Here is a 20,175-nt window from a genome sequence, read left to right on the forward strand (position 1 = left end):
GCTGCTATGTTACAATATTTGGAATTTGTTTTCCTATTTTTAATTACATAAATTCTATGCTCCATTGGTTAACAGAAGTCAAGTTGCAGAAGCTAGCATTTCAGCAAGATTATCAGCCACTGAATCAAGGATATTATACACTTGATACAGGACAGCACAGAAGACACCTAAAAGCTTAGCAGAAAGACAGGTTATACTTGTTTTGTAACTGTCTCAGACAAGCCCAATATGCTCACCTGAAACCAAATTTGACTAGGTTGCTTGGTTGATAGCTCAACATGGACTTCAGACCCACGTTTTAAACCAAATAGGCCGTGAAGAAGGTATCTGAAGAGTGACCACTGCCACCTCATTTGTTAGTGTTCTGTTCACCAAGGTGAACCTTGAAGAAGCCCCGAGTTCCCAGCAGCATTAGTCTTCCTCCTGTACTTCAATCACTTCAGTTGGTTTTGCATGTTTTGTTTCTGGCTTTGATTTTTTCTTACTGGGAATTTTGCTGCTTATAATGAAAGAGCTGTTCTCCTAAGAAAATAGAAGACAGAAGTATTCACAAGTCTAGTTTTGAGATACCTAAAAAGTAAGATTTTGGTAGTAACTTTGCAAACTAAGAACTCTTCAGAGAACTCCAGAATTCCTATGCATTCCAGCACTATTTTCAAAGAGGAGATTGTGGACTCTTAAACAACCTCCTTCTGCATTACAGATCAGGATTCACAGGCATCACACAGTTCACTCTGGACCCAAGCTCAAGAATTAAGTACTCAAAACATTATCTACTAATTCTTTAACCTCAGAAGAGAAAGAAGGTTAGAGAGTTTCTAAAATTAAGGAATATTCACTCACCACTACTCTGGCATCAAGGTCGTCTTGATTATCAGAACTCAAGCTGTCATCATCATGACTGAAATATAAAAATTCACATCAAGCTCTGTACTTTTATAGTAACCTAAAACGTGTAAACTACTCTCCTACCACAACCCCTGGTTTCTCTTAATGCGTATGGAAACGCTACAGCTTGTAGGTGAAAGGTAATACTACTTCTACATGAGATTGTTCTCAAATGGTAGTTCCTGACAGCAGAATTACATCCCAACTAGCAACACCAGCAGGACGAAAGCAGTGCTTAGGAGCAGAACAAAGATTTAGTAGCAGACATCAAGAGTAATATTAAAGATATTTAGGATTACACTGGCAAACAGGCTAGAAAGGCAGCAAGTTACAAAACAAGCAGAAGACAACGAAGAAAATGAGGGGACAGGCCTCAGCTAACAAGAGTATACACCTGTCTTCCGGATACTACAACTGAGAAATATTATCTCCATACTGCCATGAAACACAAGCATGAAATTCAATTCCACTATTGTTTTTCTCTCAAGATAGAAAGAACTCCCCAGAAAGATGAAGCCATTTCAGTGCTATGGTTTCAACAAGTGGCACACCAGGAGGACTAGTTCCAAAACCTAGAAAGTCTTCTAGTACTCATTTCATATAAAGAATTGAGTGTCTGGATGAGCTGGCTTGCATTTATTCTACAGTTTTTTGTTTCTTCTTCTTTTTTATAAGAGAGCAAACTAATTGTTGTTACTCATTTTACAGGCTCACCCTAATACTTTAACTTGCATAAATTAGCAGAGTAAGTGCTTACTAGAGTGAACAATAACTGAAAGACAGCTTTGTACCTTTCCACTGTCTTTTAGGCTTCCTATTTTTAAGGTGCTGAGTACATATACAACATGAAGTATTCTTGCTGATTTACTGATCCTTTTATTGCATTTAACTTAACTGACCATAAGAAAGACTGAAGATGATACTTCAATGCTTAATAAAATAAAAAGGAAATTTAAAAAATGTCCTTTAGTCTTTACCATAAACCACTCCACTACTTTATTAGGGATAACTGTAGAGGAACTAATTTCAGGAAATACTTTTTTTTTTAAACTTTTCTACTACGTCATATTAATGAGATAATACAAGTCACCACTTGCAACTGATCAGCCTTTAGATTAAAAATATCTCATTCTACAACAAGTTCCAAGTCACATTTAAAAGCACAGAATCCCAAGTGTTTTGTTCCCAAAAATAAACAATGCTTTCATAATCCGATACTCACATTTAGATTACACAATGTTGATACAGGTTAAAAGGACAGCATAAGAATTGAACTTGATATAATTACAACTCTGTCACAAAACTGCATGCTACTACAAGAAACTGTACTACCTCCTGAATTCAACTGTAAAGGTAGCAGATTGTACTGGTCTGGCTGGGATGAAGTTAGCTTTCTTCATAGCAGCCTATATGGTGCTGTTTTGGATTTGCGACTAAAGCAGTGTTGATGCCTTCCCCACCCTAGCAAATGGGCTGGGGATAACCAAGAGCTGGGGGGCTGGGGTGGGGTCTCATGCATCTACCTGTATACACACATACTTACAATATTTTAGCTAAGAAGAAAAAACCAAGTTTTATAACACCTAAAAATATAAAGATGAACTTACTTTGTCTCCTGGATAGGGGAAATGGGGCCTTCATCATCTAAATATTTGTGTCTCCGTACTGCCAGACATTCTCTTTCTAAGTCTTCACTAGCTTTAAGGGCTTTTAAAGCCTTTTTGAGATGTTCTTCGTATTTAAGTACTTCAATGTACTGGAAATATCCCTTTGCAGCTGCTTGCTAAAGAAAAATGCATGAGGTGAGATCTTAAAAATATCACTATAAAGAAATAAAGCATTTTATAATATAAACTGAATTGTAATATTAAATTGACACACATTTTGGCTGTGTTTGTCTTGAAGGTATTAACAGACAACACCAAGTGTCCTGTCTAACAAAAGTAAAGATTGGTTACATTGTAGCACATCAGGTAGAAGCACAACATACAACATTTAAAGTCACTATTTTTAGACTAAATACAAAAATAAGACATTTATCCCAGAAAGAGTACTCACCTCATAGCCAAGAACCATCTTTAAGGGAATGTGTTTCTTCCCATAATGTTTTTCAACAAAAGGGAATTGAAAACCTCTATGTAGAAGCCTTCTCTTTCGCTCTTGTGGTGAGGCTGTTAGTGGTGGCCTCCCTGTAGGCATCTGTGTGCTCTCATACTTTTTCTTCTTCCTCCCTGAACCACCACCCCTGTATTTTCGGTGTGCAGCAGCCTTAAACTTCTTTCCCCTGAAGTGATAGGCAAAAATAGCTTTCAAATTGAGTTTTGACTTCTGCTTTTTGGAAGTTTCCGATGATTTCACTGGACTTTGAGGAGATAGAGAAGAGTCTGAACTTTCATCATCAGGCACTCCTGCAACAGATTCTGCTTGTTGCCTTGAAGGTTGAGAACTCTTTTTTTGCTTTGAAGATGCAATGGAGCTCTTAGGATGGTATTCACTGCCACTAGCAGCAGAGAGATCACTGAAGAAGAAACAATATTTACTTTCAAAGGAATGTATACTTTTATGATGTATCACACAGGTTCTGTACATGAACTAGAAATAAAAACTCACATTTCTGAATCACTGCTATCCAGGAAAACCTCAGCTACAGCAGCTGATGATTTACATATACTGTTAAGCTCATCTAAAGACTCCTCAGGAGCAGCATTCTTCTGCCTTGAATGTGAACACTCCATTTGTGTATTTGTTTCACATGCATGTACCTTACATGGTTCTTTCGGCTGACTGCATATTAGCTCTTGGGCATCAGGGTAATCAGAGTCGGAAGCCTGGGATTCACTTGTATCAGTCATGTTTCAGTTTGCCCTAAAAATCAATGAGAATTCAAGAAATTAAGGAAAATACTATGCTAATCAGGTAACAAGCCTTCCACCACACCACCTGACAGGGTAAACTTAGAAGAACAATCTGTGAGCAAACTTCAACATAGATTTTCCTATGAACCACAAGCAAATGTATTAACCTTCAGAGTAACAGTTTATCTCAAGGTATTCATAGCATAGTTTAGGTCAGAAGGGATTTTTACAGCTCCTTTGGTCCAACTCCCGCTCAAAGCAAGGCTAACTTCACTTCAGAGTTGCATCAGATTGTTCAGAAACTTGTAGAGATGAGTTCTGAATGTTTTAACCCTCTCCCTCCTAGGAATAAGTTTTCCCTTAAACAAGCACACATATGTGTAGACAACAGTTTCTTACACTGGTAAGGATACTGCACTTTTAAGTCATACAAGAATACTCACTTCACTGTGGTTTATAACCTTTTTAAACTGATTTAAGACAGTGTCACCATCAGAAGCAATGCCATCTTCCCTCTGTTCTTTTGCTAGCTATATGATACCTAAAGTCTCCTGCTCTAATGATCTATCAACCCTTTGTTCACTGGTTATCAATCGACATGGAGACCCACAAACAAAATGTTAATTTTCAGTTGAACCTGCAAGACAACCCAATCCACCCCTTCAGCTGCCCAAGTCACAGAAACAGAACAGTTGGAAAAGACCTGTGAGATCATCAAGTCCAAGCATCAACTAACACCACCATGCCCATTAAACCATGTCCCACAATGCCACATCCACACGCTCCTTGAACACCTCCAGCGATGGTGACTCCACCACCTCCCTGGGCAGCCTGTTCCAGTGTTTCACCACTCTCTCAGGAAAGAAATTTTTCCTAATATCCAGCCTAAACCTCCCGTGGCGCAACTTGAGGCCATTTCCTCTTGTCCTGTCACTTGTCACTTGGGAGAAGAGACCAACACCCACCTCTCTGCAACCCCCTTTCAGGTGATTGTAGAGAGCGATGAGGTCTCCCCTCAGCCTCCTCTTCTCCAGACTGAACAACCCCAGTTCCCTCAGCCGCTCCTCATCAGACTTGTGCTCCAGACCCCTCACCAGCTTCGTCGCCCTTCTCTGGACATGCTCCAGCACCTCCATGTCCTTCTTGTAGGGAGGGGCCCAAAACTGAACACAGGATTCAAGGCGCAGCCTCACCAGCGCTGAGTATAGGGGCACGATCCCCTCCCTGCTCCTGCTGGCCACACTGTTTCTGATACAGGCCAGGATGCTGTTGGCCTTCTTGGCCACCTGGGCACACTGCTGGCTCATCTTCAGCCGGCTGTCAATCAACACCCCCAGGTCCTTTTCCACCAGGCAGCTTTCCAGCCACTCGTCCCCAAGCCTGTAGCGTTGCATGGGGTTGTTGTGACCCAAGTGCAGGAACCGGCACTTGGCCTTGTTGAACCTCATACAATTGGCCTCGGCCCATCCATCCAGCCTGTCCAGATCCCTCTGCAGAGCCTTCCCACCCTCGAGCAGATCAACACTCCCGCCCAACTTGGTGTTGTCTGCAAACCTGCTGAGGGAGCACTCAATCTCCTCATCCAGATCATTGATAAATATATTACACAAGACCGGCCCCAAAACTGAGCCCTGGGGGACTCTGCTTGTGACCGGCCACCAAATGGATTTGACTCCATTCACCACGACTCTCTGGGCTCGGCCATCCAGCCAGTTTTTTACTCAGTAAAGAGTGCACCTGTCTAAGCCACGAGCCACCAGCTTCTCCAGGAGAATACTATGGGAGACAGTGTCGAAGGCTTTAGTAAAGTCCAGGTAGACAACATCCACAGCCTTTCCCTCACCCCCTAGGCGGGTCACCTGGTCATAGAAGGAGATCAGGTTGGTCAAGCAGGACCTGCCTTTCATGAACCCGTGCTGGCTGGGACTGATCCCTTGGTGGACCTGCATGTGCCCTGTGAGCGCCCTCAGGATGAACCTCTCTATAGTCTTCCCCGGCACCGAGGTCAGGCTGACAGGCCTGTAGTTCCCCGGATCCTCCTTCCGACCCTTCTTGTAGATGGGCGTCACGTTGGCAAGCCTCCAGTTGTCCGGGAGCTCCACTGTTAACCAGGACCATTGATAAATGATGGAGAGGGGCTTGGCAAACTCCTCTGCCAGCGTCCTCAGCACCCTTGGGTGGATGCCATCAGGCCCCATAGACTTGTGAGTGTCCAGGTGGCATAGCAAGTCGTTAACTGCTTCCTCCTGGATCATGGGGAGCCTATTTTGCTCTCCATCCCTGTCTTCCAGCTCAGGGAGCTGGATACCCTGAGGATACCTGGTGTGGCTATTAAAGACTGAGGCAAAGAAGGCATTAAGTACCTCAGCCTTTTCCTCATCCTTGGTGACAATGTTCCCTCCTGCATTCAGTAAAGGATGGAGATTCTCCTTGGCTCTCTTTTTGTTGATAATATATTTGTAAAAACATTTTTTGTTATCCCTTAGAACCGCGGCCAGATTGAGCTCTAGCTGGGCTTTCGCCTTTCTAATTCCCTCTCTGCATGACCTAATGAGATCCTTGTACTCTTCTTCAGTTGCCTGCCCCTTCTTCCAAAGGTGATAAAATCTCCTTTTTTCCCCTGAGTCTCAGCAAAAGCTCCCTCTTCAGCCAGGCCGGTCATCTTCCCCACTGGCTCTTCTTACTGCACACGGGGACTGCCTGCTCCTGCACCTTTAAGATTTACTTCTTGAAGAAGGTCCAGCCTTCCTGGACCCCTCTGCCCTTCAGAGCCGTCTCTACAAAAGGGACTGAAAGACACAGCAGAGGAACCTGTCCTTCCTATACTTGAAGTTATTTTAGCCTTGAGTTATTTTACCTGCTTGTTATTTACTACCCCCGTAGATCTGTATCTTTGTAATTTTACTGTGCTTTTTACAGTTTCACAAATCCATCATGATACCCATTAACATTTCAAATGTAGTTGCAGACAATTTAGCATCTGAAGACACTCTAGCAGAACTCATCTAATGTCCTCAGATAACCTGCTGTTGTTTGGATAACAGTTCCATTTTCCAGAGTACTGCACAGATTCAGGAAGAAGGCTTCCCAAAAGCATGGGAAGACAAAGGTATGCAATAGCAAATTGAGAAGTCTGAAAATACAACAGATACATATAGATTAGCAGTAAAGAATAAGAATAGCAGGCTAAAACAAACAGCTACAAAACACGAACAACCGTGACTGCTCACAATATTAAGTTCCATTTCTTCTGTAGCCCATACTGCTACAGTGACCTCAAAGTTACCCTCTGAACAAAGAAGACAGAAATATCACAAATCTGCTGCAGCCATACACCAGTGATAGAATTTTATGCAGTCTACATTTGGCTGACTTTTTACATCATCTAACTTCAAGGCAGAACCTACCCCATTGCCTTTTTCAAAATGAAAAGATTCCATTCCAAAACTGCATTAAATGCAGGCTTCGAAGTACACTAGACGTTAAACTCACCCTAATGCACTTAAAATAGGGGCCCAATCTGCCCTTTGCTGTGAGGAAAGGTGATTTTTGACAGCAGCCTCCACCTATGCCCTGGACGAACTGGAGGCACACCGCGAACATCGGTTCACCCAAGGCCTGACAAGCACAACGCAGGAACACATGGAACAACGGCACTCTCTAACTAGAGAAGCTGCGGCTGGTACTTAAGAGTTAGCAGCTCAGCATCATTCTCCGCCTCTACTGCAGCTCTATTCCCACCAGCTGGCACGCCACACAGACCCCTTCGGGAAGAAAAACAACCAACGTGTAACCGGCTGATTATCTCACACAAACTTCTCTCCTCCCGAAAGAGCCATCGATTACTTCGCCAACATTCACCTCAGGCTGAAAGGCGCTGGGCACACCGCCCGCCCCGCCTCGCCGAGCTGGGCTGCCAGCAGCGCGCTGGGGCCGGCGCCGCGGCAGACATTTTGTACGTGGGCACCCACCAAGTTACCACCGGTCGGGGACACCCCACCGGCGCCGCTCCCGAGAAGGCCCTCACCGACGGCTGCCCACACAGCCCACTCCCAAGGACAACCCCCGCCGGGGCAGGCCGGTCTGGTCCGCCATCCTGCTCCGGGCCCTTCCCCGCAGACGGACTCCCCGCGGAAGCGCTCGGCGAGCGGGCACGACTCGATACCGCCGCCACTCTTCCCCCCTCACCCAGGTCCCTCGCTCCCGCCGCCCCACCGCAGCGGATGGCGGTGGATGCTGAGCGGCCCTCACCTACCTCCTCCCCGCCTCACGCACCACCGCCACAAAGGGCGCGAAATGGCCGCCCGGGAGCTTAAATAGCGCCGGGCACTCGCGAGAGGCGCGCGGGCTGACGGGAGGGAGGGAAAGGCCCGCGGCCCGGCGCCGCCATGCTGGGGGTGGCGGGGCGGGCCGTTCCCGGGGCCGGCCCGCGGCGGGGGCGGGCAGTGCCGCCGCGCAGCCCGGACGGCGGGGCAGGTACGTGCGGTCAGGCGCTAGCGGCGGCCGGGTGCGGGACCAGGGATCGATCGCCAGCGCTTTTGCCGTGCGGGGCAGCTCACGGCTCTCTCCCCCTTCAACCGCTCCGCGCCTCGCCCGGAGCCGCCCGGCGCGCCGTCAGGGTGCCGTTCAGCGCTTCCCGCTCGCCGAGAGACTCCGAGGAGCTGCTCGTTACACCGGTCGGCCTCTCTTTGCTGCTGTCCTGCCTCTCCTTCCCTCTGCCGCCCAGTCTCCCCCGAGCTGGCGGCTCCAGCTTGAACAACGCCTTCTCTCCTCTCGCAGCCGTGCCAAGTGCACTGTCCGCTTTAGCGTTTCTTCGCTCCAGCGCTCTTTGCTGCCTTTGACTGCCTGGATGCTCTCCCTAAGGACCCCAGTCTCGCCTGGCCCGCCTGTCCTTGCCCTGCCACGACCCATCCCTTCCCCAAATCCCAGCCGCTCAAGCAGATGCCTCTGCTGTCCTGCAGCCTTCCTATGCCACGTACGGGATCTCCTGACATCGCCCCGGTTGAGGAATACCACCTCTGCGGATGCATCTGTAGATGTTTTGCGCTTCTTGGTGTCATCGCTAAATTCCTCTTCTCTCACTGAGTGGCATCTTTTTCCCCCCACCTTGACTCATCTCTAGCCTGCCTATAACCTCCCCTTTCTGGCTTCTACCCTCCAAACTAGTCTTAATTCAGGTTTTGATACTAGACAACCCGCCCCATTAATATCACAGTTCCCATTTCATCTGCGTTCTCCTGGCCCTTGACTACTCTCTCTGATATTTTCTTCCTGCTTCAAAAAGGTAGATTTTTTTAAGTCTTTTTAGATGCTTGTTCTCTCCATTCTTGTTGCACCATCCCAGCTCTAATAATCTTATCATCCCTTTAGCATTTTTGTTCTTTTTTTGAAAGTCTTCTGTAGTAATTCAATGTCGCTCCACCCCTCCATGGTGGATCTCAATTGTCTGTTGTCTCCTTTCAGGTTCTCCCTCTCCCACACCACACAAACTCCCCTGTGAATGCTCTCCTTGTGGTGGTGACTCACGGATCTACTTCTCTTTTGTGTCCTTCCTGGTAAGGACTACTGTCTAGCAATCAGATTGGGTTTATTATGGTACATCAAGCTTATCCCACAGTCTTTCCCTCCTTTCTTGATTGTGGGGAGCTGACTACTGTCCTTGAAACAGCAGGTGATGGTCTAGGTGTTATATCTGAACCTACTTATTTGAACTGTGTCCAAGCCTTGCCTCTGCCTTTTGCACAACAGCAGTTCTAGCCTGTTTCAGGACATTTTCAACCAATGTCTTGAGTGCTGGCACAGCCTCCTTCCGGACGTGTCAAAAAGCTCTTGAGGGGATGAGGATGATTTAAAACAATGCCGCCAAAGCCATCTCCTCACTTTCTTTCTCTGACTAATTACGCCATTACTTGTGTTCCGTGCACATTTAAAGTCTTGAGGTATGATTCACTCCATCTGACACTAGGCTTCTATCAGAGGCACCAAATCCAGCCTGTTACTTTCTCCTCCATAGCCAGAGGAGGGAGAGAGTCACCTGCGGAGATGGATAAGACCAACTAAGATGAGAATTACTATACAAAGGTAGCTGTCTTTCTCCCTTTCTCTACTGCTTGCTACAGCAGTAATTTGGAGTGGCTGAACTTTGAGCTCAGAGACTTCAGTTAGGTGACTGCTATGATCTCTCAACTCTTTTTATTTCTTTTTTTCTGCTGTGTTTTTTTCCTTTACGCAGACTCAAGAGGCTGATGGTATAAGGACAGTTACGATTTCTGACAATCATAAAAGCTAGGATATTTTAAAAATAGAAGCTAAAAGTATACATAAACAGCTAGCTCACATCATAGTCCTTCCTAACAAAAGCTCTGTCAGGTCTGGGATTGTAATTAGGTTTTTGTTTTTTTCCTCCAAGGCCTGACATCTGGGTAAGTGGGATCCAGTTTGTTTTTCTGCTGTGTGCAGCAAGCATGTGCCTAAGGTGTTAATGATTGCTGTGGCTGATTTATAGGTAGCGTATCATCAGCTGTTTCTGCCCTGAGCTAGTGGTTTGCCCTAGTAGTTGACTTGCTGTTGTAAGGCTGACTGAAATATAGTTCATTTGTAAAGGGGTTCTTAAACTTATGTTCAAACAAAACTTTTTGTTACAGGCTCTGTACCCGTACAAAGCCTGATACTGCAAAACTTGCTGCTGTTGTTTCCTATTTTGCTGCTAGGCTGTTCCCCTCTGTAAGGGGAAACATGTGCCCAGAATCAATTGGAGACCATGTCACAGCTGAGGTTGAAAGTCCACCATAGCCAATGCTGGAAAAGTAAACGTTAAGGTAGGGAAGACCTGAGGAGGCAGCTAATGTGCTCAGAAAAGCCCAGTTCTCTTTCAAAAATAAATTATGACTCTAGGCTTACAAAGGACAGATAAATCTCCTGACCTGTCCCTTGAACTGGATTCAGTGTAGGATGTGTTTTGCCTACACCCAGCTGTAAGCTTGAGAACTAGCATATGTAATGCTCTGAGCCAGCTATAGAGCTGACAGACACATCTTCTTCCAAAGCTCATAAGAAAATTGCTATTAATATTGAAGCTGTTTGTCTTTCCTTTGATGGCAGAACTACAACTCTACTGTTGTCTGTGTATTATTGAGTGAAATTGAAAAATAAGTAACCTATTGAAAACAACTTGTTTTAATCGTTAAACTATTATCCTTGTTGACAGATCAGTCACTCCTACAGTGTGGTATATTGTAATTTCTTACCTGAAGAAATCAGCACCAATTAGAAAATGGCCAAAGTCGAAAAGTTTGCTTTTCACGTTCCAAGTCTGGAGGAGCTTGCTGGGGGTAAGTCATGCAGCATATAACTTTTTACAAACTTGTAATGTACTCTTCAAACTTATCTTAAAGCTCTTGTCAAAAGCTTTCTACAGCTAGTACATGCAGAATGTTCCTGCTCTTAGCACACTGAGATGTCAAGAAAAGCACTATTTTTCTTTAAGCTATTATTTCCTTAAAGCAAACAATGACTCTTCCCCCAGATCTTAAGGATATTTAAGCACACAAACAGGCTCTCAAAACCTTTAAAACTGTCTGCTGTATTTGCAGATTAGTGTATGGGTTGTGAAAGTTTGACAATTACAGACCGAATTTATTTACACATATGGGATCATCTGTCCTCCTCTACCCTCCTGTATTTCTTTCTTTTTCAGGACTACTCAAAACACAGCTGACAAGATGCAGTATAGCATGGCAGGTCCCCTTACTTGAAACTAGTTGGCTCCTCTTTTGGTGATTCCCTTAGAACGAGGCTGCAGGAAACATTTTATCTAGTTTGTTTCTTTCCAAAGTCTTCACAAAATGTGCTCAGAATAACAGAGTGGTTGAGGTTGGAAGGGACCTCTGGAGGTAATTTGGTCCAACCCACCTGGTCATGACCTTCTTTCCTTGCCCTAGTAGAATGGCATTATTCCTTCTGGCAGTCTGTGTCCTGCAGCAGATGTACTAAAGGTTTTTTTTTCTTTCAGTGAGGTCCTCAAGTTCAGTCTGCCACTCTCCCAAATCTGTGTCAGTTTGACATTTCCCTGCTTTGAGAAAGTGTGGTCCCAGCAGTTCCCTGGATGTTTCTCTGTGCTTTTCTCACCCAGTAGCTGTCAGGCTGGGGCAATAGGCCAGGGCTGCTATACATCTGTGGGCTCTGCAAAGAACAGCAGAGAACAGCTTAAAGCAGTAGCAGAAAAAATGAGTCACGAAGCAGAATTTTCCATTTTTTCCCTCTGTCTGTCCTGAGGACCTCCTGTAAGCTGTGAATTTTGTTGCTGTTCAGCTCTTGAGTATAATTTGAGGATTGCCCTTTTATTGTCCTTTTCCACTTACCAGAAAGTACTGAGATGTATCTAGAAACCTGCCAAGTACCTTCTACTGACCCTTGTGGTCAACAGCTCGGTAAATCTGCTCCAGAGAAGTAAGGTATGGCTGAAATCCTGATTGGAGGAAACAAAGGCACAGGAAGGTCTTCTGAGTAAATAAGGAACTGCCTGATTTGAGATCACAGACTGGATTATCTGTTCCTTAGTTTGAGATATCTGTCAAAGCAGACCCCCAGGCATAAAAGAACTTGGACCTTTTAACATGATATTTGAAGTAGTGTATGTGTAAGCAATCCCACACTCAGTTAAGGTTTGGAAGTTGTTTCCAAACAGTGCACTTGTCAGAGTCAGAATCCTCCTTGTTGTTTGAGTGACTTTGCAGTTTTTGAGCCTAAAAACATTGGCATGAAGGAAACCCAAAAGTTGAGATTTGGGGCTGTTTGTTATCATCAGCACAGTTCATTACCTGTCTTGTACTGACAGTGGCACTTGCCAGAAAATCTCCATGTGAATGTAAACATGACAGGCAATATCCTCTGACAGCAGAAGTTTCCAGACAGCAGAGACAGTTTGAGATTATAATCAAGCTATTGAAAACAGTCTAGTTATATTTAAAGAACTGATTGTCACTTCAGCTAAAACTTACTTCCCTCTTTGCTCTCGCATAATATTTGACCATGATCATAATTGTCTGCTCTTGTGAAGCAAAACCACTGCTGAATGTGGTTTAAGTTTACCCACGTTACTTCACATTGTGCTGCTCCTAGTGCTACTAGGTGCAGTCAGTTACTGTATTTCAATTAAAAGGTTTTTAAAATTCTTGAAATGAATTATTGTGGTAGCTAACAATTATCTGAACAACCTTTTGCTCTCCTCTGAACCTCTGACTCAGGAAGTGCCTACAGACAGTAACATTTAAATCAATGGAGTTACTTAGGATAAGCATAAATTCTTTAATGTATCTTGCTGAAAGAAAGCCTAAAAGCCTATTTATTGTTGTTAGTAACTTGTCAAGCTCTTGGTAATTTTCCATTGCCAATAACCTTGCCATTATTCTTTATTATAGTTTTGCAGAAAGGGCTTAAAGAAAACTTTGCTGATGCTCAAGTCTCTGTTGTAGACTGTCCGGATCTGACTCAGGAACCCTTCAACTTTCCTGCTAAAGGTAACCTAGAATTCCCATCTTTCACTAAGACTTCTCCAGTTCTTTCTACCTGATCCTACTTGGTTTTGATCTTCTAAAGATGTTGGGAGAGCTTAAATTGTTTTTTAGGTAAAGAATATGCATGAGATGAGAGATACATTTTATTTTTGGATTTGCTTCCTAGTTGATGTATGAACAAGGACAAGTCATTACCAAGTACTTGTCATAATTTTTTTTCTTAACCTGTGATTGCAATACTCACATATTTACATAAGCTTTATTTAGTGTACTGAGAAGGTTTTGAAATTAAGTTGTTATCTTCCAGACGGAGAAATTTTTTAGATCCATGCCAATCCCCATCTGAACCTAAGGAGTGGCACTTCCATTCATTTTTAAATTCTTGCCATTCATGTATGTCGGTGAAGTGAAAGTGTCTTATTCTGAGTGGGATTCATCTTTGACATTAGCTGTCTGGAAGGCAGACGTCATCTGTGCTACTCATCTGAGTTCCCTCTGTCATCAATGTAGTGAAGGAAACACCTCCAGAAGGTGATACATCCCTTCTTAAAATATATGTCCAAATAAGTGGGATGAATTGTCCTGAGACTTGGGCATCCAGCTTTGCTGAAATTTTGCAAGTGGAGTCCCAGTGGGGGTGTCCACTGTGTGGTGAGGGTGTCTTACTGGAGAACTGGCAAATGGCAGTTGTTGCCCACTGTAATATTTTTTTGGGCTTAGAGAATGTTAATTTTACAACAGGTTGCCTAGTATTAAATCCTGCTGTGAATGATTTTAGGGCTTACTGTCCTTGGACTTCTTAATAGTGCAACACTTTATCTAAGCATGCTAGGGAAATAGTGTTCTCAAAGGGTTTTTGAAGTTTGAGGAACCAGTTTTTTGGTGGGTTAGACTGCATGCTCATTTAAGATTATTAGGAAAAAATATTTTACCAAGCTAACTGGCTGTATTCTTCCAGGAATCTGTGGAAAGCCTAGAATTGCAGATGTGGGAGGTGTTCCTTACCTCATACCTGTTGTACAGAAAGAAAAAGTGAGTTTTTCCTGTAGCTATGGGGTTTAATACATTTGTCAAAAGAAAAGCAATATCTTGCTGCAATATAAACAAAACTAAGGACTAACAGATACTATAAGATTCCACTTGTGAAAGAGACTTACTTTTCAGTGTTTTATGAGATTGATTCTGATGTGTGTTAAACATAGACTATGTCAGGAAATCTTACACATCGTAGCAAAATAGCATATCGTGGTTGATGGTTCATCTTCTGCCCTCAAATAAAAGATAGTTTTGAAAACATACCATCTGTGACAGGAGCCACGGAAGGAACTATTAAACAAGGGGCTTGTCTGAATGTTTATATATGGCTTGCTGCATACCTGTGATTTCAAGTCACAGCCATGCTGCTTTGTGAAAACTGGCTGTATTTGCATTTTCAGGCCAACACTGGATTCACATTACTGTCCTTTTCCAAGAATATCATGCCTTCTTTCTGACACCTCACCCCATCTGTCTCTATATGATATTCACTTCCATTTTTTATTTTACACAAATATAAATTTCAATAAGAACAATAATTCAGTTTTTGGGTAAAATGGCAGGGGAACTTACAGGCAGACTCTAACTTTCAGAAAACAAGTGGACATGTACCCAATTTGTTACTACCAAATGTTGTGTTGTTCAGAAACTGTGTTTAACCTAATTATCCAAAATACTACTGACGGCGTTGAAAATTAAATGCATCCAGAGGTTACAGTGAACAGAATGACAATTCCGAATCAGAGCACCACACCAAAATCAAAGGATTGTTTCTCTTCTGCAGGTTTACGATCTAAATACAGTTGCAAAAGACATAGAGCTGCCTGGAGCTTTCATTCTTGGAGCTGGAGCTGCTTCATCTAAGGTTCTAGGAGTAAATGCTGAGGTCAGTAAATAAGCATGATGGTTCATGGAAGTATCATAATAGTAGAGCAGTATCATGCTGGGTATTTCCCATTTACAACAAAACATTTAATAAACACTGTTCATGCCAAAAGCACATAAAACACATCAGAAGCAATTCAGATGAGGGCCATCCAATGAGGTGCATACTATTGAGATAATAAAGATTAATTTTTAACTTGTAATTCTGCAGGAAGCATGTGATTTCTTTGAAGCATGCAAGAAACATGATTTTTTGAAACTGATTGACAAAGACCCAACCAGAGGTTTTAATGACAAGATTTAGAAATGCTTGTCAAAGTTACTGGTGAATGCCTCTGAAATACTCCCTGTCTTTTGCCTTCTTGGATGGCTCTGTTTTACCATTGTAAATTTTAAAGATGCCACATACAAAATGATCACCTGCAGGAGAGATGGGGGATGAAAACTACTGCCTGTGGAGGCTTTAGTTGGCCAGAATCTTTTCAAGCATAAACCTCTGGTCTTGCTATCTCCTTTTGATGGATTTATTGGCAAATGAGATAGTCCATTTCAGCATTAAATTTGGGCCACTATAATAGTGGTTGTTACTGTACACTGAGAAAGTATTACATAGAATTCCAGTACTTGCATGCAGGCCTCAGATCTCAATGGTTAGACTTTTTTTTTTTTTTTTTGACACTAGCATTCATCTTCACATAACATTGAATTTAACTGTCTGGAAAAAGTAAAGCTGTTTTCTGGAGTTTTCAATTACATTACAATATTAGTGCATTTTTTTTACCAGTACAGACCTCATCCTGAGAGACAGCTGTGTGACGAAGGAGATTATTTCTTGGGATCATGGTCCAAAGCTTAAATTGCATTTATGTGAGTTCTGTTCATCTGACTGACTCTTACATGTTCTTATTGACTTACTTGACTTATTCTTACATGTTCTTTTTCTCAGCTTATTCCTATTGTTCAAACTAAGAGTGAAAAAAAGCCTGCTGTAAATGGGAGCTACATTGCTCAGATAAATCCTGCAGATAAAGGGTGCCTGCTTGAGAAGTACAGCAGTAAATATACTGACTGCGAGTTTGGGCTGTTGGCCAACCTTTATGCCAGTGAGGGACAACCTGGTAAGGTACGTACTTGGATCAAAGGTGACTTTGCTTGTAGAGCTTTGTGGCTGAAGGGAAACTCATGTTTCAGTGTTCTCCTATCAGTTTTCTGTGATGATAGTGAAGTAGTAATTCCATGAAATAAATATTCAAACTAAAGGAACGGATGCCAGTAAACGAGGGGAAGAATTGGTGGAGAAAGAGAGGCATTTGAATTTTTGAGGGATAAGTATTAGTTTACTAAAACTTTTCCATCATAAATTGTCCATCCAAATCCAGTCCAAACTGGCAGTGATTTAAGGTAATGCTTGTACAGTGTACTGGTGTAAATCAGGTCTGGCCACTTGTCTGTTTTTTTGTAAAAGGGTTTCCCCCAACACAGCTAGCTCAAAGAGGTGTTGGCAGAGCAGTCAAAAACCTGACTACTGCATGGAAACTGAGCAGTCGTCTCTGTTTCCAAGAGTTTTGTTATAACAGAGTGGAAGCCAGCTGATGGACAGAAAGAGGTTGCTTATACCATTGTGTCATATGTGGGTAAATGACTTGCTGCCCAGCACCCTTTACAGGCAAAGCTCGCATTGAACAAAAAGTCAGGAAAGAGAGTTGGTCAGGTACTGGAAAGATGCAAGCGGAGCAGCTCCTGCAGGGAAATTCACATTTCCAAAAAGTAATCTTGGGTTATAAGCTTGGGGGTATGTCAGAGCAGCTTTCACAGACCTTTACAGACTGTTGCAGCAGGAGACAGCAGTGACAAATGAACTTTATTCTCCAGGTCATTGAAGTGAAAGCCAATGGAAGAACTGGGGAACTTAACTTTGTGTCTTGTCTGAGGCAAATTTTAGAGAAACACTATGGAGAAAAGCCGGTTGGGATGGGTGGTACATTTATCATTCAGAAGGGGAAAGCAAAGATTCACATTATGGTAAGTTGTTCTCAATTCATATAACTTTCTTTATCCTTCTGAAAACAGAAGTATAAATCAGAGTGTAACATCTTAGTGCCTTGACTTTGTTTTGTGTTTTTAAATGTATGCGTAAACTGTTAGGATAAGCAGTGTATTAAAGTAAGGAGCTGACATTACAAAACAGGTTACAAAACTAGTGATGCTGTATTACTTGACCTTAATACCGTCATCTTTTCTTTTGAAATCCGTGGGCAGCTAAAGAACTGTAGAACTATTGTAAAATGCATTGAAATGAAATACATGAACTGAGATGATCCTTATAAGAAGCAATAGACTTTTTAAAAATCACTGAGCTTCTAAAATGTACCAGGAGGAGAATCCTCACTTCAATAGTTCTCCCACTACCTGTGCAATGAAAGAAGCAATATTCTAGTCACTTCTATTTCTGGCATAAACACAGTAATGGGCACTGGTGAGCTGCTTCTAGGCAAGAAGGAATGTGGACAGAATAGTGGGGAGGGGAAAAGTGAAGAAAAGTTGCTAGAGAAAAAGTGTCTTGATACAAGTGTCTTCCTTTCACTTATAAAGCTTTTATTTTTGTTGTAGCCTCCAGAATTTTCTGCCTGTCCTCTGAATACCGATGAGGATGTGAATAACTGGCTCAAATTCTTTGAAATGAAGGCTCCACTGATTTGTCAGCCAGTAATAGTTTCCAGAGATCCAGTGAGTCTCTTTCTCATTTCTAAGTGCAAAACTGAGGCTTGTAATGAATTTTGTCTTGGATGTGATTTTCCTTGTAAGAACAGGAGTGTGTGTATGTTGTGTTAAATGCTTCCAGAGGTGTTGTAATGAAATAGAAGGTTCTCATTTCTGTCACTGGTTTGAATTGAGGCTAGATCTGGGTTCTGAAACCCAGTGGCTGTTGATAGTGGATTGAGCTTAATGGTTCAGTTCCAATTGCAAGTGTGCAAGTGTTTGCGTCCCAAACCCAACTGCATAGCTTGCATTCACTGCTGGCCACACCAGGAGAAATATCAAGAGCATGGAAGCTTGTTCAGCTGTATGTTCATGTAGTTCACTTTCATAACAACTGTCTCTGCTAATGATGTGTTGAAATATGTGAAGCATGTGTCTCGTAATTGCCAGTGCAAATTAAAGTCTGCAAAGCCTCATGCTAGAAAGTTATCTAGCATCTTTCACAAGCACTAAATTCAACAACAAACAATTCAGGATAAAAACCAGTCTGGTTTCAAAAGCCATTAAGATGTTCATCATTAGGAAAACTATTTATTTAAAAGTAACCAGGAAATCATAGATGAACATGGCTATTTTATAAACAACAATGCAGACATAAGTAATATAAAAAACCATTTTTTCCAGAATTAAATGGAACATGCTGTAGTCTTGGATATGTTCAAGGGTGTGACTTTATTGTGTCATTATGTGGCAGCCTTTGACCTAAGGCTAAATTGTGTGCATCTTCTCAGAATGAACCGATGAGTACTTTGAAAACAGCCATCAACAGCTGCTCCATTCAGAACCAATGCAACTTGTGTAGTCGATGCAGCTGGGTTACTCCCATCTGTATCCACTGCAAGCTCAACAGCACTCGACTAAGCCTATAGTTTTGGATATGTTTGAGTGTCACTACAGAAACAGCAGTAGAAGATGGCATTCAAATGTCATGGCGTTACTCGTCAGTATCCTCTTGCAACCCATAAAACCAACTGTATCCTGGGCCGCATCAAAAGAAGCGTGGCCAGCAGGTCAAGGGAGGTGATTCTCTCCCTCGTGAGACACCACCTGGAGTACTGCAGACAGCTCTGGGGCCCCAAGAAAGACATGGACCTGTTCGAGCGTGTCCAGAGGAGGGCCACGAAAATGGTCAGAGGGATGGAGCACCTCTCCTGTGAGGAAAGGCTGAGAAAGTTGGGGTTGTTCAGCCTGGAGAAGAGAAGGCTTCAGGCAGACCTTATTGTGGCCTTTCAATAGTTAAAGGGGGCTTATAAGAAAGATCGGGAGAGACTTTTTACCAGGGCCTGTAGTGACAGGAGAATGGAAATGGTTTTAAACTGAAAGAGGGTAGATTTAGACTGGACATAAGGAAGAAATGTTTTACAGTGTGGGTGGTGAGACAGTGGAACAGGTTGCTCAGAGAAGCTGTGGATACCCCATCATTGGAAGTGTTCAAGGTCAGGTTGGATGGGGCTCTGAGCAACCTGATCTAGTGAAAGATGTCCCTGCCCGCGGCCGGGGTATTGAACCAGGTGATCTTTAAACATCCCTTCCAACCCAAACTATTCCATGATTCTATGATATATAAAACTGGTGGAGGTGATCTCACCATTTAGTGTGCTAGTTGTTATTTTATTCGCTATTCTTCCCATTTTCATCTAAGCTGGCTCTCAGAATTGGAGTAGAGATTGTCCCTTTATCACATGGGTCTGTGACAGTCAGTGCAAAAGGGTTCTGATTTCTAGCAGGAGTTCCTTGGTGTGACTGCTTTATTTAATCCCAATGGAAAGAAAGGTTTAAAAAAGGGAAATCTCTGGGAGATTGACACCAAAAGTTGGGGGCTGTCAGGGTTTCTAAATTCTTTTCTCTTTGGTGTCCTATGGTAAAGCCTGTACAGCTCCTCTTTTGTCTTATTAGTTTCACAAGCATCTTGCAAGTTTTGCCTGCTTAATGGTTGGAGCGGGCTCTCAGATGCGTGGAAACACGCAGTATAGAGGAGAGACTATCCCAGGACTTGTAACCACGTTTCACACGAACGCCTTTCTCTGCTGACAGGGCTTTGACCTGCGTGTGGAGCACACCCACTGCTTCAGCCACCACGGGGAAGGAGGGCACTACCATCAGGACACCAGCCCCGACAGCGTGCAGTACCTGGGGTACCTCCTGCCCGCCGAGCTGCTCTTCCGCATCGACAGGCCCCAGGAGACGCACCTCGTGGGGAGAGACTGAGGCAGGGAGGCTGTGGTGAAGGCGTAGCG

The 20,175-nt window shown here is 43.3% G+C and overlaps 2 protein-coding genes across 2 annotated transcripts; one reads left to right on the top strand and one right to left on the bottom strand.

The window, feature by feature from the left end:
* Window positions 1–367: 367 nt before the first annotated feature.
* On the bottom strand, window positions 368–8,018 carry TAF1D (TATA-box binding protein associated factor, RNA polymerase I subunit D). Its single transcript, XM_059816552.1, has 6 exons — window positions 7,999–8,018; window positions 3,499–3,753; window positions 2,947–3,406; window positions 2,496–2,671; window positions 844–901; window positions 368–522 (listed from the first exon to the last, which is right to left on the bottom strand). The coding sequence occupies exons 2-6, from the start codon at window positions 3,738–3,740 to the stop codon at window positions 412–414; spliced, it is 1,047 nt and encodes a 348-aa protein (XP_059672535.1). The 5' UTR covers window positions 3,741–3,753; window positions 7,999–8,018; the 3' UTR covers window positions 368–411.
* A 1,194-nt stretch (window positions 8,019–9,212) lies between these two features.
* Window positions 9,213–20,160, top strand: C1H11orf54 (chromosome 1 C11orf54 homolog). Its single transcript, XM_009809555.2, has 9 exons — window positions 9,213–9,298; window positions 10,951–11,074; window positions 13,163–13,261; window positions 14,217–14,290; window positions 15,078–15,179; window positions 16,125–16,301; window positions 17,051–17,200; window positions 17,789–17,905; window positions 19,973–20,160. Exons 2-9 carry the CDS (start codon window positions 11,017–11,019, stop codon window positions 20,144–20,146), a joined length of 951 nt encoding a protein of 316 aa, XP_009807857.2. The 5' UTR covers window positions 9,213–9,298; window positions 10,951–11,016; the 3' UTR covers window positions 20,147–20,160.
* Window positions 20,161–20,175: the final 15 nt, after the last annotated feature.

This window comes from Gavia stellata, chromosome 1, assembly GCF_030936135.1.
Source record: "Gavia stellata isolate bGavSte3 chromosome 1, bGavSte3.hap2, whole genome shotgun sequence".
NCBI lineage: Eukaryota > Metazoa > Chordata > Aves > Gaviiformes > Gaviidae > Gavia > Gavia stellata.

Bases quoted from the DNA above. Each gene is read 5' to 3' on its own strand.
- TAF1D (XM_059816552.1), bottom strand. From the start codon at position 3,740: ATGACTGATACAAGTGAATCCCAGGCTTCCGACTCTGATTACCCTGAT. The intron at 3,407-3,498 runs GTGAGTTTTTAT...TTTCTTCTTCAG, and splicing joins GATAGCAGTGATTCAGAAAT to TGATCTCTCTGCTGCTAGTG. The intron at 902-2,495 runs GTAAGTTCATCT...TTTATATTTCAG, and splicing joins TCCCCTATCCAGGAGACAAA to TCATGATGATGACAGCTTGA.
- C1H11orf54 (XM_009809555.2), top strand. From the start codon at position 11,017: ATGGCCAAAGTCGAAAAGTTTGCTTTTCACGTTCCAAGTCTGGAGGAG. The intron at 16,302-17,050 runs GTACGTACTTGG...TTTATTCTCCAG, and splicing joins GTGAGGGACAACCTGGTAAG to GTCATTGAAGTGAAAGCCAA. The intron at 17,201-17,788 runs GTAAGTTGTTCT...TTTTTGTTGTAG, and splicing joins AAGCAAAGATTCACATTATG to CCTCCAGAATTTTCTGCCTG.